This window comes from Elaeis guineensis, unplaced genomic scaffold, assembly GCF_000442705.2.
Source record: "Elaeis guineensis isolate ETL-2024a unplaced genomic scaffold, EG11 Super_Scaffold_1000045, whole genome shotgun sequence".
NCBI lineage: Eukaryota > Viridiplantae > Streptophyta > Magnoliopsida > Arecales > Arecaceae > Elaeis > Elaeis guineensis.
This window is the reverse complement of record NW_027332425.1, coordinates 6,178,218-6,197,393: the sequence shown is the minus strand read 5'-3', so window position 1 is coordinate 6,197,393 and position 19,176 is coordinate 6,178,218. Positions and strand designations below refer to the sequence as shown.

The window sequence follows — 19,176 nt, the reverse complement described above, 5'->3', positions numbered from 1 at the left end:
CCTACGGACGACGTCAAAAAAAAAAAAAGAAGAAGAAAAGAAGAGAAATAGAGAGAAGGAAATACAACAACAACAATGGTAAAGGAAAGAAGTTTGGCAGACAACAATTCGACGCAAAATGCAAACGAAGTAACAAAATCTCCTTCTCATTTTTCGATTAACAAGATATACGTTACAAGACTCGGAGGCCAAAAAAAGAAAACATTATTATAAGACTCGAAAGGGATACACCGGAGGTCACTTCGAGCTGTAGACTTCCCTTTCCGATTCTGTCCTTTCCAGCAGTATTTTCCAGTACGTGTGACAAGCCTCTCGGCTCTCGTCCCCTGCCTCGTTCTGCTCCATCTCCGAAATCCCAACCCTAGGGGAAAAAGATGGGATAGAATTCAGGGGGCAGCAAAGGCAACGACAGCGGCGATGACGACCTGTTTCAAGAAGAACCAGAATTACCCCAGAGGCAGCGATGGCGTCGGAGACATGCACCACCACCGTGTGCTCCACGACAACCACTGTCCTAGGTGTTCCGGTAAGGTCGGCATGCGCTACTTCCACCGTCCCCGCAACAAGTTCTACTGCCCCACCGTCGGCGCCGACCGCTTCTGGTCCCTCGGCCCCGACGACATCAAGGATCCCGCCACGGCTTGTGACGAAAGCTCTGCCCCCTTGACCGGTGTCGCCCCGTTCAGCTACTCCGAAATTCTTAGACGGAACGCCTTCACCGATTGTCCCTGTTATTAAGCCCCTGTTGTTGAAGAAATTCTCCTCGAGCCTCCTTTAAGGCGACGGGAACCCTCAACGGCAGTTTGACAACCGGAGAACTCGCAGGCTGCTGTTCTCCTCCTCGCACTCTTCCTAGTCCGAGGCATCCTCTTGAGATTGGCCTCCGGGGCGGAGGCCCCGCGGGGGAACCCCTCGGAGAGACTCGGGGGACTGGAGACGGTGGAGAGCCGGCAGAGATGGCAAAGACCAGTGCGAAGGATGCTCGGAGTCAGAAGGGGCACCAATGGAGTGCTGAGTGGCTAAGCTCTCAGGCGAAAGAAAGGCGTCGACCCTAAGGCGAAGTGAAGCCCCTGGAGGAAAGGCGGGGCATAAATAGGCAACGGAGCCTGGCGCAGTTATGGTGGCGGATGTCCCTAGGCCAACTAGTGCCCACCACGTGTCCCCCTCACGCGGCATAGGGTTGACCATTCGTGGACTTTTATGGCATGATGCTTAGGATCACGTCCTGGTGGAAGTTTCGAAAAGACTCTTCGGGTCATCCTAATCGAAAAAAGGCTCCAGCATGCGTGCATTAAATGCCAGATTTTCGAGGGCGATCATGTGCAGAATTCAAGGAAATGACTTCGGCTGTAAAAATTTTCTGTACTTCCTTCGATCGAAACTCGAACTCAGAAGTAGGGGGACTGGTGTTGGGTGTAAACCCCCCCAAGCCGAAGTTCGTGTCCGGAGTGACCCCTCGGAGATTCTGCAGACAAGCTTCGTCCGGACTCCTACGGGAGCCGACTCCGTCTCCAACTTCGGCTGCAGACAAGCTTCGTCCGGACTCCTACGGGTACCAGACTCTGTCTCCAACTTCAACTGCAGACAAGCTTCATCCGGACTCCATCTCCAACTTCGACTGCAGATAAGCTTCATCCGGACTCCTATTGGAGTCGGACTCCGTCTCCAACTTCAACTGCAGACAAGCTTCGTCCGGACTCCTACGGAAGCCGGACTTCGTCTCCAACTTCAACTGCAGACAAGCTCCGTCCGGACTCCTACGGGAGCCAGACTCCGTCTCCAACTTCAACTGCAGACAAGCTTCGTCCGGACTCCTACGGGAGTCAGATTCCGTCTCCAACTTCGGCTGCAGACAAGCTTCGTCCGGACTCCTACGGGAACCGGACTCCGTCTCCAACTTCAACTGCAGACAAGCTCCGTCCGGACTCCTACGGGAGCCGGACTTCGTCTCCAACTTCAACTACAGACAAGCTTCGTCCGGACTCCTACGGGAGCCGGACTCCGTCTTCAACTTTGATCGAAAGAAGACTCGTCCGGACTCCTATGGGAGCCGGACTTCATCCTCGACTTCGAACACTGGTAAGCTCCGTCCGAACTCCTACAAGAGCCGGATTTTACCTCTGGCTTCAACTACAGGTAAACTTCGTTCGGACTCCTACGGGAGCCGGACTTCATCCCCAACTTCGACTGAAGGAAGACCTCGTCCGAGCTCCTACGGGAGCCGACTTCGTCTCAACTCCAACTACAGACTCCAACCGAACTTCAGCCGACAAGTCTGGACTCCTTGGCAGGCCGCAATAACAGCCATGATTCTGCTCCACTCCCTGCGGCGGATCCTACGCGGCCCATTACTCCCTGCAGGCCGCAGTAATGGCCACGTTCTGCTCCACTCCCTGACGAGTCACGACAACAGACGCCGTTCCACTCCCCGCAACTGATTCACATGGCGAGCCATGGTGACAGCCACGACTCCACCCCATTACTCTTCATGATAAATTCTCCTGACCCCGTACGGCCCACGACGAGGCGATCATAAACAGTCACTATCAACCCACTACTCCCCCGTCTATAAAAGGGGGACCCAGATATGTTATTCTCTAAGCTCTCATTTTTTACCTAAAAATCTGCTAAAATTTTCGTTCGAGCACTCCATTCTTGTTGAGGCAGAGAACTGACTTGAGCATCGGAGGTCTTGCCGGAGCAACCCCACCTCCGGTTTAGACTTCTTTTGCAGGTCCCGACGGCGACCGCGACCCCCACAACTCCAGCTTCTCCGGCGCAGGCGATTTTTGCACCAACATATATATATATATATATATATATATATATATATATATATATATATATATATATATATATTTATTTATTTATTTATATTTATATATATATTCGGATCTTCATCTATGGGTTCTGATTATTTTGCTTTTCAGGGAGGCAGTTAATTTTAGACTTTTAGGAGGTCTTGACACCAATAAGAACCTCAGAGCCATACTTGATACTAATATATATATATATATATATATATATATAGTGGATCGAATTTGAGATAGGACGTATTATTATGTGTACTCGATTTGTATCTGCTTCAAATTTTTTTTTAATTACATCTGCTTAGATATTAATCTGATCGGATAAAATCCAACCCGTTTGAATCAGATCAGATCAGATATTCGATGGGTTAGATCAAATTGTCACCCTTAAATCTAATATTTATTTGTAAATGAGCTAAAAATAGCGTGGATGAGATTGATAGCTCAGGATTCAATGAAGCTTACCCATTTTTCTTTTTAAGCACCAGATGATACAACTATGCAAACTATACATCATGTTTAACCGTATTATAGGAAACACTGATGGTTGGTGATGATAGTAACAGATCTGTAAAAAAATGCAAAACATTTGCCAAATCCCGTTTGACCAATCTCACCCATTGATTGGTTGGTGGCTCAGTTTTGATTTCTTCATTCATCGCGGAAGAGGGAGAAAAAAATAAAAGATTTTTTAAAAAAAAAATTCAGATGGGAGGTAGTCCGGTAGAGATAGCACAGCCCAAACAGCATCACTGGACCACCACCAACCACCCCGACCAAAAGTCCAATCAATTGACTGATCATGAACCGGTGAATCAGCGGACGAGGTCGATGGACGGACGGTGATCCGGCAACCAAACAATCAAACAATCAATCAATCCCGGCGAGGTGGAGAAGACGACGACGAGGAGGTTGGGGGTGGCGAAGAGTTGGCGGTCCATGGAGTCATGTCCATGGGGTAGCTCCCAAGGACGCGGAGGAAGGAAGTGAACTCCTGGATCTCGGAGAGTGCGTTCTGTGCGCGGACCTCCGCCATGGATGCCTCGAAGTCGACGTAGAACATGTACTCGAAGTGTTTGGCCGTACCGACATTGGCGTCGTCCACCAGCCGGATCGGGCGGTGGCGATGCGGCCGGCTTTCGATCTTGGTCAGGCTGATGTCCCTGAAGGCGAACGCCGAGAGCACCTTGAAGAGAACCGAGGTCCCTTCGCGGTCGTGGGCGAAGACGATGCTGGTCTTGAAGGGCCTGTCGGTCCTCGGGATAATGGGCTCCCGGGCCAGCATCACGAAGCGGGTCACGTTGCTGGAGTCATCCTGAATCCCGTCGGCGAGGATCTGGAGACCGTAGAGATCGGCGGCGCGGGAGGAGGCGATGGCGGCGGTGTCGCGGAGGCCGTTGGCGGCGACGTACTCGGCGGCACCGGCGGTGTCGTCGAAGGCCTCGCGAGCGACGTTGAGGCCCATGCCGGTGAGGGTGAGCTCGCACTGGGCGAGGGCCTGGGGGTGGCTGATGACGCGGGTGAGGTACTCCTTGTGGACGCCCGGGAGGGCGAGGAGGCAGTGGTGGACGGGGAGCTGGACTTCGCCGACGATGTGGAGGCGGTGACGGAGGAGGAGATCATAGTTGCGGTGGATGCTGCCACCGAGGGAGTTCTCGACGGGGAGGACGGCTCGGTCCGCGATCCAGAGCTCCACCGCCTGGAAGGCCACCTCGAACTGGTCGCAGGGGATGGCCTCGCAGTTGGGGTAGGCTTTGCCGGCGGCGGCCTCGCTGTAGGCCCCCGGGACGCCCTGGTAGGCCACGCGTAGCTGGGACCCGTGCATCGGCGCCGGGGAGAGGTCGGCGATGGTGAGCGGCCGCGGGAGGTTAGCGATCGGGACCAGATCCAGTGTAGTCGAAGCATTGGTGGGCGGCTTGTGGCCGTTCACGGCGGCCGGGGGGGAGGTCAGGTGATGCTTTCCATTGGCTTCTCCGGCGTCGGGAGCAGCATCGCCGCCGGCGACGGAGTCGTCGGCGGCCTTCTTGTCGTCGGCGGCTTTGCTGGCGAGGATGGCGCAGGAGGTCTGCCAGTCGGAGCGGCTGGATCCGACGGCGCCGGGGAAGTAGGCCGAAGGGTTGAAGCTGCCGGAGGCGTCGGGCCGGTAGACGGACCGAACCGTGCGGAAGGCGGCTGCGGGGATTCGGATGATCGGCCTGACGACTCTGGGTCCAATCTGGGCCGTTGGATTGGGAGTTGGGGATAGAATAGCCGCCATGGAACCCATTAGGTTAATCTACGCTCCTTGGATACGCTAATTATTATAGATCTTAATCTTGGGAGAAAAAGGATAAAGATTAGAAGGGAGGGCAGAAGGGAGGGGATGGAGGGATTAGGAGTATAGCTTCAGAAGAGAGATCCTTTGAAGCTGAGAAGAAAAGGGTCGGGGTGGGAAGGTAGGGATTTTATATGGTTGTGATGAATGCAGGGGTTGTTGGGGGCGGAGAGAAGAAGGAGAAAGGAGATGAAAGAAGAGAGAGGGTGTGTTTGGTTCGGTCAATCTCGCACCTACCACACCCCCCTCTCCTTTCTCTCTCCTTTACTCTAATTTTCGCTTCAATCTGGTGGAGGTTTCACTGATACTTCTCCCTTGGCCCCGCTGGACTTTTAATTCACGTTTATATTCGCAATGCTCCGTCCTGTCTTCCTGACGCGGACATTTAGAAATTTATGCGGGAGCTCAAGGGCCGTCCTCGTAATTATGGAATTCGTCTTCGTCCGCTCAAATCGGTTTCACGTATGGGCGCATATAATTTCAATACGGGATCTCCATGTTAGGGCTGCGGTAGAACTGCAGAAGCGTGACGATTCGCTACTGTTTCCCCAAGAGCAGCCCGGGCACGCGTAAATCCCTTGTTTTGGTAGGTTTGGCCAATTAGACCTTTTTCTTTGCGGGGACGTATAGCAGTTTTTTTCGATAAGACGTACAGCATTTGATGGTAGAAAACGTTATGGTGAGACACTCGATGAGAAAGAGTAAACAAAGGGCAGAATCATGGCTGACCGAGTCCGAGTTGGCCGCCGGCAACGAGGAACAACCAGTCCACATGCAGTAGTAGGTAGGGGGGAGAGGTGGCACCTGCCACGTTCTTCACACGTGTCGACTATACTGTTATTATTTGAAATGAGACGCTCTACTCCGTGACGAATCCAAAAACTTTTCTCGCTGTGGCACATTATATACACTAACAATAAAAATACACGGTTCTCACGGATCCAATGTATAACAAAAGATAAATTACATCCTGATAAAGACATTATATGGAACGGTTGAAGAAGAGAAGAAGACCATATGCAGCGAGCTATTTGTCAAAGTAGATTGGCCCTCACCCAGCCACGCAACAGATTTCGGAAAAAAAAAAATCTTAAATCAAAATAAACTCATGTTTATCACTCTCTCAAACCAGTGAAAATATAAAATACAGCAATTCTTCCACTAATTGCTTTCCATAGAAGCTGTGCACAAACAGTGAGAAAAGATACAAAACAAAAATCTTGATGTTGTTAAGGATGCATTGAAGACTGTAAGCTCCTAGAACTGGTATCAAATTCTTAATGTTTTTAACGATAAAATCATGAATTCTTAACTGTAAGCGGATTCCTTCGGAAATTTCATGAATTTTAACAACAAAGACAATCATCCAATTGCTCAGAATCAGAAAACATACAAAATCCCAAATTATAGACCTTTACAGTAAACACATCAAAGATTTCCATCCATTTCATTAAAAAACATCCCATCTGTTGGGTATAAAATACCCCCCAGCCGAAGTTCGTATCAGGAGTGATGCTCCCGGGGTTCTACCGACGTCCGACTTTGGGCGACATCTTTCCGAACATCTCCGACGGCCGAGCTTCCGTAATATTCCCAAGTTCTGCCGACGGACAAACTCCCACAGCTTCTTCCACAAGTGTCGGCTGGATTCCCCCGACGGACGAACTCCTACCGCATCTTTCGGGCTTCTCCAGCGATAAGCTTCTTCGGTCGTCTATCAGGCTGCCCCAAGTGCTCTCTGATTCTACTATCAGCCGACCTCCTACAAGGGTCAACCGTTCTCCGGACCTCTCCCGTATCTTTTCCAACAGGATTCGGACGGACTCCATCCAAGTTTCTACGGCGGTCGACCGCCTTCTGGGTTTCATCCGGGCTCCTACGGGAGCCGGACTTCTTCCCGAACTCCTACTGCAGGTAGACTTCGTCCGAGCTCCTACGGGAGTCGGACTTCAGCCCTGAGCTCCCATTGTAGGTAGACCTCATCCGAATTCTTACAAGGGTCGGACTTCGAGCCCCCACCACAAACGATCTACTCCGAGCTTCTGCTACAAGCGATCTACTCCGAGCTTCTGCTACAAGCGATCTACTCCGAGCTTTTACTACAAGCGGTCTACTTCAAATTTCTACTACGAGCGGTCCGCGTCGGATTTCTACTGTAAGCCTCCACTCGAGCTTCCCTTGTGAATGAATTTCTTCCGGACTTCTATTGCAGGCAGGCTTCGTGAGCTTCCTCAACGAATGATCCCCATCCGGACTTCTACAGGAACCAGACTCCGACCGAGCTTCTGTAGCGGACAGATTCCGGACGAACTCCTATGAGCACGGGCTCCAGCAGCCGAACCCCTCCAGCGGGTGAATCTCTCCAGCGCCATCCGACATCCACTGCCGGTCGACCTTCTGTCAGATTCTGCATGAAATTGAACTTCGTCCACAGAAAGTCTCTGACCGAGCTTCTACAGCAGATGACCTTCGCCTGCAGTACTAGCGCCCAAGACACCCAACGGTAGAAAGCTCGCCAGCAACATCCGAGCTCCTCTCAGACGGAGAGCTACCCCTCTTCACCAGACACCCCAATCGAGCTTCGGCCGACAGGCCTGGACTCCCTGGCAGGCCACAGTAATGGCCGCGACTCTGTTCCACTTCCTATAACGGATCCCACACGGCTCCATCATGCTCTGGCAAGTCACGACAACGGACATCACTTCACTCTCCACAACAGGCTCCACGTGGCAGGCCACGGCGATGGCCACGACTCACTCCACTACTCTCCGTAACAAACTCCTCATGGCCCCAAATGGCCCACCACCAGGTGGTTACGGACATCGCTGTCAATCTGTTAGCCCTTCGCCTATAAAAAGGGACCCCCAGATATGTTATTCTCTAAGCTCTAATTTCTATCGAAAAACTCTGCTAAAATTTTCGTTCGAGCACTCCATTCTTGTTGAGGCAGAGACTGACTTGAGCGTCGGAGGGTCTTGCCGGAGCACCCCCAACTCCGGTTTAGACTTCTTTTGCAGGTCCCGGCAGCGACCGCGACTCCCTCGACTCCAGCTTCTCCGACGTCGGTGGATTTTTGCACCAACAGGATTGGCGCTAGAGGAAGGGTGCGTGTCTTCGCAGTACCCTTGTTCTTAAAGGAGCGCTCAACGGGACCAACTCCGGTCATCTTCCCCGACATCTCTCCTCCGGTTGCCTGCCTGATCTCCACCTGATGCCTCTCCGAAGGGCATCCACCAGGCGGTCAACGACCTCTGCGGCCAGATCTCAGCAAGCTCCGCAAGCCCTGGCCTCATCTCTGATTTCCCAGGCTCCTCCTCCGACGACGACGGTAGTCGGCATGGAGCAGTTTGATCTGCTGGTTTGACAGGTCAGAGGCCTCACCAAAGCAGTGCAGGCCATGCAGCAGCAGCCGCAGCAGCCGCAGGCATCGGTGTGGCTGGAAAGAGCATCACCAGAGTTCCAGAATCTGATGACCGGATGGGCCACATGGGCCAGCCGCCCTGTCTTTCCCAGAAAAGAAAAACAGAAGGCAGAGAGTCCTCTGTCCGATCATGATTCAACCCCCAGAGAGTCCCTACCTCCGCTCCACCAGAAAATCCTCGAGGCCCGCAATCGAGAGGACCTCCTGGATCAGAGATTTCAAGAGATGAACCGGCGGATCGAAGAGCTCCGTCGCACTCCCATTGCTTACGGTGAGGACATCTGCACTGACCCTCTTTTCTCTCAAATGATCATGCAGGAACCAATCCCACCGAACTTCAAGCTCCCCCAATTCGAGAGCTATGATGGGACCTTAGATCCGATTGACCACCTGGAGGCCTTCCGGACCATGATGCTGCTCCATGGTGCGCCAGACGCCATCTTGTGTCGAGCTTTCCCATCTACCTTGAAGGGAGCAGTAAGGAATTGATACTCAGCATTGAATCGGGTACAATCTTCTCCTTTGACCAGATGAGTCACCAGTTCGTGGCTCATTTCGTCAGCAGCCGGCGTCCCCGGTGAGGTTCGGAGTCCCTCATCAACATCAAGCAAAAGGAGGAAGAGTCCATCCGAGCTTACGTTAACCGCTTCAACGCAGCTACCCTGGAGGTCCGGAACCTAGACCAATCGGTTGCAATGGCCGCCTTAAAGAGCGGTCTTCAAAAGAATGACCTCCTCTTCTTCCTGAAAAAGAAGTATCCTAGAGACTTTGTCGATCTGCTGGCTTGGGCCGAAGGATATGCCCGAGCGGAGGAAGCCTTCAAGCTGAAGGACGAGGAAGCCGCGAAGGAGTGGCAGGCGGGCGACTCCAGCAAGCCTGCAGTTGAAAGAGGATCGAGTGAAGCCCGGCCACATTCTCGGACTCCTCCCAGGCACAAGCGCGCCCAGACTCCTCCTCGAGCATGCAGGCAGAGAAGCCCGGATCGCAGGATTCGGCGGGGCTCTCCCCCAGGAAGATTCCGCAGCTATGCCCCCCTCAATGCATCGAAAATCCAATGCTGATGGAGGTCAGAGAGCAGCTCCCAAGGCCAGAAAGGATGCGCACACACCCCGAAAAGTGCAATCCTAACAAGTTCTGCCTCTACCATCGTGACCACGGCCATGACACAGAGGAATGTATTCAACTCCGAGACGAGATCGAGGAGCTCATCAAACGAGGTCGGCTCGACAGGTTCATTCGATGCCGACCTGAGGATAGAGAGGATCGGCCAAGGGCCCTGCCACAACCTGAGCCGTCGAGGAGGGAAGAACAGCTCAGAGATCAGCCTCCAATTGGGATCATCAACTCCATCTCTGGAGGACCTCGACGGGGAGCAGACCTTCTACGACCATGGGATTTGAAAAACCTGTAAATGTATTATTAACGACTTTGCTTTAAATCAAGATTTCTTTCAGATTTGCATATCTTTTCCTTTTGGCATGGACTCATAACGACAAGGAATAACCCCTTCAGACAACGAAAACAAAGCTATGTTAGGAACAGGAGGAGAACTTTATCCTAACATGAGCAAAGTTGAAAGTCCGGTTATTTTAAGATCAGACGGGGGAGAGGCCCATATAACGGCCCTTATGTGCCCCCACAGCCCTGTTAGGGACAGGAGGAGAACCTCGCCCTAACATGAGCAAAGTCGAAGGTCCGTTACTTTTAGATCGGATGGGGGAGAGGCCTGCAATCCTTATGTACCCCCACAGCCCTATTAGGGACAGGAGGAGAACCTCGCCCTAACATGAGCAAAGTCGAAGGTCCGATTACTTTTAGACCGGATGGGGGGAGAGGCCCTATAACGCCCTTATATGCCCCCACAGCCCTGTTAGGGACAGGAGGAGAACCTCGCTCTAACATGAGCAAAGTCAAGGCCCGGTTACTTTTAGACCGGATGGGGGAGAGGCCCTACAACGCCCTTATGTGCCCCTACAGCCCTGTTAGGGACAGGAGGAGAACCTCGCCCTAATATGAGCAAAGTCAAAGGCCCGGTTACTTTTAGACCGGATGGGAGAGAGGCCTGCAACATCCATATGTATCCCCATAGTCTGTTAGGAACAGGAGGAGAACCTTGTCCTAACTTGAGCTGAAATCGACTACATCAGGAATAGGAGGAGAACCTCGTCCTGATGCTAACTAAGATCCGATCATTCAAGACCAGATAAGAAAAAGAAAACCTTCTCGATGGCCCCTCCATGCTCCCGCAACCCCGTTAAGAGCAGAGGGAAAACCCTCACTCGAAACAAGAAAAAAAAAAGGAGGAAGTTAAAAAGGAAAGCGATGAACTACACCACGACAAATGAAAAACAAATTACGTCAAAGATACAGGGGACCTCGTCTCAGTGAGGACGGAGATTCTTATCAAAAATCCTCAGTCTCCAAAAGGGCTCTCAACACAGACCGAGGATAAGACGGCTTCCTCAAGGCGACGAGAAGTTCAGACCCCCGAGCTCAAATTTGAAAGGAAGCGTCAAACTCGAGTGGCCCCGGACAAATCCGTGGCCATAAACAAAAGGGATGGGTCAATGCGACGATGATTGGGTATCTTCGAATGACATCAATATCGAGCAAGGAAAAAACGAAAGAAATTCGGCAAACGGCAACTCAACACATGAGTAGAAGAGGTAATGGAAAATTTTCTTTTCATTTCATTAACTAAGTATTCATTACAAAGCCCTTAAGGCCGACAAAGAAAGATGACAAGAAAAGCAAGCCAACACGGCGACGATCAGGAACCTTCAGACAACATCGACATCGAACGAGACAAAAAATAAATAAATAAATAAAAGAAGTTCGATGGATGACAATTTGACGCAAAGTGGGACAAGGTAACAAAAAATCTCCTTTTCATTTTTGATTAACAAGATATACGTTACAAAGCCCTGAAGGCCAAGGAAAGAAGAACAATACTACAAGACCTGAAAGGAATACATTAGAGACTGCTTCAAGCTTTCGACTTCTCCTTCCAGTTCCATCTTTCTCAGCAGTATTTTCAGTACGGACTTCTCCTTCCAGTTCCATCTTTCTCAGCAGTATTTTCCAGTACGGACTTCTCCTTCCAGTTCCATCTTTCTCAGCAGTATTTTCCAGTACGTATGATGAACCCGTCGACTCTCGCCCTCTGTCTCGTTCGCCCCATTGTCGAAACCCTAACCCTAAGGGAAAAGGGGGGGATAGAACTCAAGGGGCGGGGCGGCAGCAACGACGACCTGCATCAAGAAGAACAGGAAGTACCCTGAAGGCCGCGGTAACGCCGGAGGCATGCACCACCACCGTGTTCTCTCCGACAATTACCATCCTAGGTACTTCAACGAGGTCGCATGCGCTACTTCCACCTCCCAGCAATAAGTTCTACTGTTCCGCCGTCAGCGCCGACCGCCTCTGGTCCCACGACCCCGACGACGTCAAGAAGCCCACCACAGTTTATGACGGCAACTCTATCCCCTTGACCGGTGTCGTCCCGTTCAACTACTTCAAAATTCTCGGGCGGGACGCACTCACCGGCAGTTCCGTTATTAAATCCCTGTTGTTAAAGAAATTTTTTCTCGAGTCCCCTTCGAAGCTGTGGGAGCCCTCAGTGGCAACTCGACGGCCGCTGAACTTGCGGGCCACTGTTTCCCTTCTCCTCCTCCTCTCGATCCGCAGCATCCCCTCGAGACGGACCTCCAGGGCAGAAGCCCCGTGGGATAACTCCTCGAAAGAGCTCGGAGGACTGAAGGCTCGGCTTCTAAGGGACGTCGACGGCGAGGGCCGCCCGGGCAACTCCTACGTCCGTGCCTGCAATAAGAGAAAAGAAAGAAGGAAATCCGAAAAATCGGAAAAAATTGCGAATAAACCCTCGAAAGTTGAACAAACAAAGCAAGAAGAGGAAGGAACACAGCAATGACAAGAAAAGTTTCGGACCAACCTAGACTGGCCCGACGTAGGCGGAGAGCCGGTGGAGATGGCGGGGATTGACGCAAAGAGCGCTTAGGGTCGAAAAGGGCACCGATGGGCAGCAGAACTCTCAGATGGAAGAAAGACGCCGACTAGACTCTCAGGCGAAGTGAAGTCTCTGGAGGGAAGGAGTGGGTTTAAATAGGCAATAGGGCCTGGCACAGTCATGACGGCGGATATCCCTAGGCTGACCCATATTCACCACGTGTCCCACTCGCCACAACAGGCAGCTAAAAATGGCTGACAGCTGGCAGAGCCATCATTGTGCCATACCTGAAGCCACGCTCCAGTGAAATTTCAAAAAGTCTCTTCGGGTCGCCCCGATTTGAAAAGACTCCGGTACGCGCGCATTAAATGCCAGGATATCTGAGGGTGGTCGCGCCAGAATTCAAGGGGCAACTTCGACTGTGAAAATTTCTCTATACTTCCTTCATTCGAAACTCGAACTCGAAAGTAGGGGGACTGGTGTTGGGTATAAAATACCCCCAGCCGAAGTTCGTATCAGGAGTGACTCTCCGGGGTTCTACCGACGTCCGATTTTGGGCGACATCTTTCCGAACATCTCCGACGGCCGAGCTTCTGCAATGTTCCCAAGTTCTGTCGACGGACAAACTCCCACAGCTTCTTCCACAAGTGTCGACTGGATTCCCCCGACGGACGAACTCCTGCCGCATCTCTCGGCTTCTCCAGCGATAAGCTTCTTCGGTCGTCTATCAGGCTGCCCCAAGTGCTCTCTGGATTCTACTATCGGCCGACCTCCTACAAGGGTCAACCGTTCTCCGGACCTCTCCCGGATCTTTTCCAACAGGATTCGGACGGACTCCATCTAAGTTTCTACAGCGGTCGACTGCCTTCTGGATTTCATCCGGGTCCTACGGGAGTCGGACTTCTTCCCCGAACTCCTACTGCAGGTAGACTTCATCCGAGTCCTACGGAAGTCGGACTTTAGCCTTGAGCTCCCATTGCAGGTAGACCTTATTCGAATTCTTATAAGGGCCGGACTCCAGATCCCACCACAAGCGATCTACTCCGAGCTTCTGCTACAAGCGATCTACTCCGAGCTTCTGCTACAAGCGATCTACTCCGAGCTTCTACTACAAGCGGTCTACTTCAAATTTCTACTATGAGCGGTCCGCATCGGATTTCTACTGTAAGGCTCCACCCGAGCTTCCCTTGTGAACGAATTCCTTCCGACTTCTATTGCAGGCAGGCTTCGATCGAGCTTCCTCAACAAATGATCCCCATCCGGACTTCTTTGGGAACCAGACTCCAACCGAGCTTCTGTAGCGGACATATTCCGGGCGAACTCCTACGACACACGGGCTCCAGCAGCCGAACCCCTCCAGTGGGTGAATCTCTCCAGTGCCATCTGACATCCACTGCCGGTCGACCTTCTGTCGATTCTGCATGAAACTGAACTTCATCCACAGAAAGTCCCTGACCGAGCTTTTACAGCAGATGACCTTCGCCTGCAGTACTAGCGCCCAAGGCACCCAACGGTAGAAAGCTCGCCAGTAACATCCGAGCTCCTCTCAGACGGAGAGCTACCCTCTCCACCAAACACCCCAACCGAGCTTCGACGACAGGCCTGACTCCCTGACAGGCCACAGTAATGGCCGCGACTCTGCTCCACTTCCTATAACGGATCCCACGCGGCTCCATCATACTCTGGCAAGTCACGACAACGGACATCACTTCACTCTCCACAATAGGCTCCACGTAGCAGGCCACGACGATGGCCACGACTCCACTCCACCACTCTCCGTAACAAACTCCTCATGGCCCCGAACGGCCCACCACTAGGCGGTTACGAACGTCGCTGTCAATCTGTTACGCCCTTCGTCTATAAAAAGGGACCTCAGATATGTTATTCTCTAAGCTCTAATTTCTATCTAAAAACTCTGCTAAAATTTCCGTTCGAGCACTCCATTCTTGTTGAGGCAAAGAACTGATTTGAACGTCGGAGGGTTTGCCAGAGCACCCTCAACTCCGGTTTAGACTTCCTTTGCAGGTCTCGATGGCGACCGCGACTCTCTTGACTCCAGCTTCTTCGATGCCGGTGGATTTTTGCACCAACATCATCTAATTTTTTTTTTCTCTTTTAAGAAAAAAAAGGAATACAAAGAGGTTGATGATGAACAGAAGACGAATCAAAGGCTTCATTTGTGTTCCAATGACCGCATAGCTGTTTTGGAGATTATATAAAGTACAGTGTCCTGATATTGCCTCCAGGAAGTGAATGTCCTTGCATTGTTCCTAAGAAGATCATGATTAAATTTTTAATACACTCGTCTGGTTCCCAAGAAACTCCACTAAAACGCATAAAAAAGGAGACTTTTCACAATCAGCCACCATAAAACAATTTTCTATTGCTTAAAGATGTAATAAATTGAAAGAATTATTCCTCCAAACCCTCTATCAGTCGCAAACACCAAACTTTACCAAAATAAGTGGACGCCGGCAGATCACAGAGTGACGGAGCAGTGGGGCCAGTGGATCATGGAGAAGAAGTGGGGTCAGTGGATCACGAAATTGTGGAAGCAGTGGGCGCCGGAGGCCCGAAAGAGTCACGGAGTCATGGAGTCGCGGAGAAGGATGCTGGCAGAGTTGCGGAGCCGCGGAGAAGAACCGATGGATTTCACCGCTGGGGGCCACTACATGGGACTGGGGCCAACGGATCACGGAGCAGTGGGCGCCGGAGGGCGGAGAACAAGAGGAGTCATGGAGAAGGGTGCTGGCGGAGTCGAGGAGTCGCGGAGACGAACCGATAGGGCGTTTCACCACTGGGCGCTGGGGGCCAGTAAAAAAATTTAATTGAAATATGGGCTTAGGGCTTGGGCTGTCGGGGCCATGGCCCCCAATGCCAATATATTAGATCCACCCGACTCTTCTCCTTGACTAGCGGTGGTAGCTAGAAGTGGTCTAGATCACAAGAATGTTATCGCTGGTCATTTGCACCTCTCCCGGGCCACCAATAATATAGGATAAAAAACTTTTTTTTTGGTAAGACAGGATAAAAAGCTTTAAAGATCCGTATGGACATTTATTTGGATCCACGTGGCTTATTTGTTGGGAGGAACTTTGATATTTATATAAAAACAACGAATCTGAATAATACCTTATAATTAATTTTTTAAATGGATTCCGATCATTACAAATAGCATTAGAACTGGTCTTGCTCATAGCTCATATTGAAAAAAAATTATCATTTCGAATAAAAATATAGATTAATAAAAAAATAGATAATATGATATACAATATCGATGCTATAGCGTAGTCAGGAATAGAAGTGTGCAACTCTGAAGTTGTGTTTGGTAGCTGGCAATCTATCTAGATTGCTGATAATTTAAAATGAGCCCATCAGATTACTGTATTTGGTATACTTTTTGGATGGTAATCCAGATTACGAAGGCAATCTAGATTATCTCTTAGGAGATAATCTAGATTGCCATAAGATAAAATAGCTATTCAGATTACCACTTGTTTGGCAATGTTGTAAAAAAATTTTGGACAAAATTATTCTTAAAAAAAAAAAATCATACAAAACCCATCCCTTCACCCCCCTTCTCCGACGGCTCTCACCCTCCCCTTATTATATATAATAATATGATATAATATATTATAATATAATATACTATTATTATATTATTATTATATTTTTATAGTAACTATATTGTATTACAATAATATAGTATATGATAACATATTATAATATATATTATATGAATCCTATTATATATAACAATAAATTAAATTATATTATATTATATATTATTACAATATTATATTACCATACATTATTTGATTATTAGTATAATATATTATAATAATATATATTGTTGGGTATAAAATACCCCCAACCGAAGTTCGTGACAGGAGTGACCCTCCGGGGATCCAACCGACTTCCGACCTCCAACGACGTCTCTTCAAACCCCCCAGGCGGTCGAGCCTCCGCAACACTCCCAAGTTTTGCTGACGGATAAGCCCCCACCAGCGTCGACAAGATTCTTCGCGACGGACGGACTCCACCCAAATTTCACGATGATCGACCATCTTCTAGACTTCGACCGGACTCCTACGGGAGCCGGACCTCGTCTCCGACTCCGGCTGTAGGGAGACTTCGCCCGGACTCCTACGGGAGCCGGACTTCGCCCCCGACTTCAATTACAGGTAGATTCCGTCCGGACTCCTACGGGAGCCGGACTCTGCCCACGACTTCACCTGCAGACTTCGTCCGGACTCCTACGGGAGCTGGACTCCGCCCACGACTTCACTTACAGGTAGACTTCGTCGGACTCCTACGGGAGCCGGACTTCACCCACAACTCCAATTGCAGGCAGATTTCGTCCGGACTCCTACGAGAGCCAGATCTCGTCCCCGACTCCGGCTGCAGGGAGACTTCTCCCGGACTCCTACGGGAGCCGGACTTCGCCCTCGACTCCAATTGCAGGCAGACTTCGTCCGGACTCCTACGGGAGCCGGATCTCGTCCCCGACTCCGGCTGCAGGGAGACTTCGCCCGGACTCCTACGGGAGCCAGACTTCGCCCCCGACTTCAATTACAGGTAGACTTCGTCCGGACTCCTACAGGAGCCGGACTTCACCCACAACTCCAATTGCAGGTAGACTTCGTCCGGACTCCTACGGGAGCCGGACCTCGTCCCCGACTCCGGCTGCAGGAAGACTCCGCCCGGACTCCTACGGGAGCCGGACTCCACCCACGACTTCACCTGCAGACTTCGTCCAGACTCCTACGGGAGCCGGACTCCGCCCACGACTTCACTTATAGGTAGACTTCGTCCGGACTCCTACGGGAGCCGGACTTCACCCACAACTCCAATTGCAGGCAGACTTCGTCCGGACTCCTACGGGAGCCGACTCCGCCCACGACTCCGGCTGCAGGCAGACTTCGTCCGGACTCCTACGGGAGCCGGACTCCGCCCCCGACTTCACTTACAGGTAGACTTCGTTTGGACTCTTACGGGAGCCGGACTTCACCCACAACTCCAATTGCAGGCAGACTTCATCCGGACTCCTACGGGAGCTGGACTCCGCCCACGACTCCGGCTGCAGGAAGACTCCGCCCGGACTCCTAGGGAGCCGGACTCCGCCCCCGACTTCACTTACAGGTAGACTTCGTCCGGACTCCTACGGGAGCTGGACTTCACCCACAACTTCAATTGCAGGCAGACTTCATCCGGACTCCTACGGGAGCCGAACTCCGCCCACGACTCCGGTTGCAAGCAGACTTCGTCCGGACTCCTACGAGAGCTGGACTCTGTCCCCAACTTCACTTACAGGCAGACTTCGTCCGGACTCCTACGAGAGCCAGACTCCGCCCACAACTCCAATTGCAGGTAGACTTCGTCCGGACTCCTACGGGAGCCAGACTCCTGCCCACGACTCCAATTGCAGGTAGACTTCGTCTGGACTCCTACAGGAGCCGGATCTTGTCCCCGACTTCGACTGCAGGAAGGCTTCGTCCGGACTCCTACGGGAGCTGGACTCCGAGCTCCTATCGCAAGCGACCCACTCCGAGTCTCCGCTGCAAACGATCCACTTCAAATTTCTACCCCGAGCGGCCCATGCCGAATTCCCACCGTAGACCTTCACCCAAGCTTCCATTATGGATGAATTCCATTCGGATGTCCGTTGTAGACCGGCACTGGCCGAGACTCCTCGACAAATGATCCCCGTCCGGGCTTCTACGGGACCGTACTCCAACCGAATTTCGGCCGACAGGCCTGGACCCTCTGACAGGCCGCAGCAATGGCCACGACTCTGCTCCACTTCCTGCGATGGATTTCGCGCGGCTCCATCGCTCCCTGGTGGGCCGCAGTAACGCCACGACTCTGCTCCACTTCCTGCGACGGATTCCGCGTGGCTCCATCACTCTCTGGCAGACCAAATAATGGCCACGATCCTGCTCCACTTTCTCGATGGATACCGCGCGATTCCTCCATCCTCTGGCAAGTCACGACAATGGACGCCACTCCACTCCCCACGACAGACTCCACATGGCATGTCCTGGTGATAGCCATGATTTCACTCCACTACTCTTCGCAACAAACTCCTCCTGACCCTGGGCAGCCCACTGCCAGATGGTTACAAACATCACTATCAGTCTATTGCCCCCTCCGCCTATAAAAGGGGGACCCCAGATATGTTATTATCTAAGCTCTCATTTCTTACCTAAAAACTTTGCTAAAATTTTCGTTCGAGCCTCCATTCTTGTTGAGGCAGAGAACTGACTTGAGCATCGGAGGGTCTTGCCGGAGCAACCCCACCTCCGGTTTAGACTTCTTTTGCAGGTCCCGACGGCGACCGCGACTCCCTCGACTCCAGCTTCTCCGATGCAGGCAGATTTTTGCACCAACAGGATTGGTGCTAGAGGAAGGGCCCGTGTATCTTCGCAGTACCTTGTTCTTAAAGGAGCACTCAATGGGACCGCCTCTGGTCATCTTTTCCGACGTCCTCTCCTCCTTCCTCCACTAGATCCTCGCCCGATGCCTCCCCGCAGAGCATCCACGCGACGATCCACAGTTGTTGCTCCTAGATTGATTTTGATGATTACAAAGCAGATTGAAGGGATACAAATATTTTTATTTGAAAAAGTCTTTATGCTCTTCAGGGGCAAAATTATAATTTTACTAA

The 19,176-nt window shown here is 51.4% G+C and overlaps 1 protein-coding gene across 1 annotated transcript; it reads right to left on the bottom strand.

Annotated features, from left to right (window-relative positions):
* Positions 1–3,253: 3,253 nt before the first annotated feature.
* LOC105036609 (arogenate dehydratase 1) lies at positions 3,254–5,434 on the bottom strand. The gene has a single exon (XM_010912361.4). The coding sequence runs from the start codon at positions 5,074–5,076 to the stop codon at positions 3,685–3,687; it is 1,392 nt and encodes a 463-aa protein (XP_010910663.1). The 5' UTR covers positions 5,077–5,434; the 3' UTR covers positions 3,254–3,684.
* Positions 5,435–19,176: the final 13,742 nt, after the last annotated feature.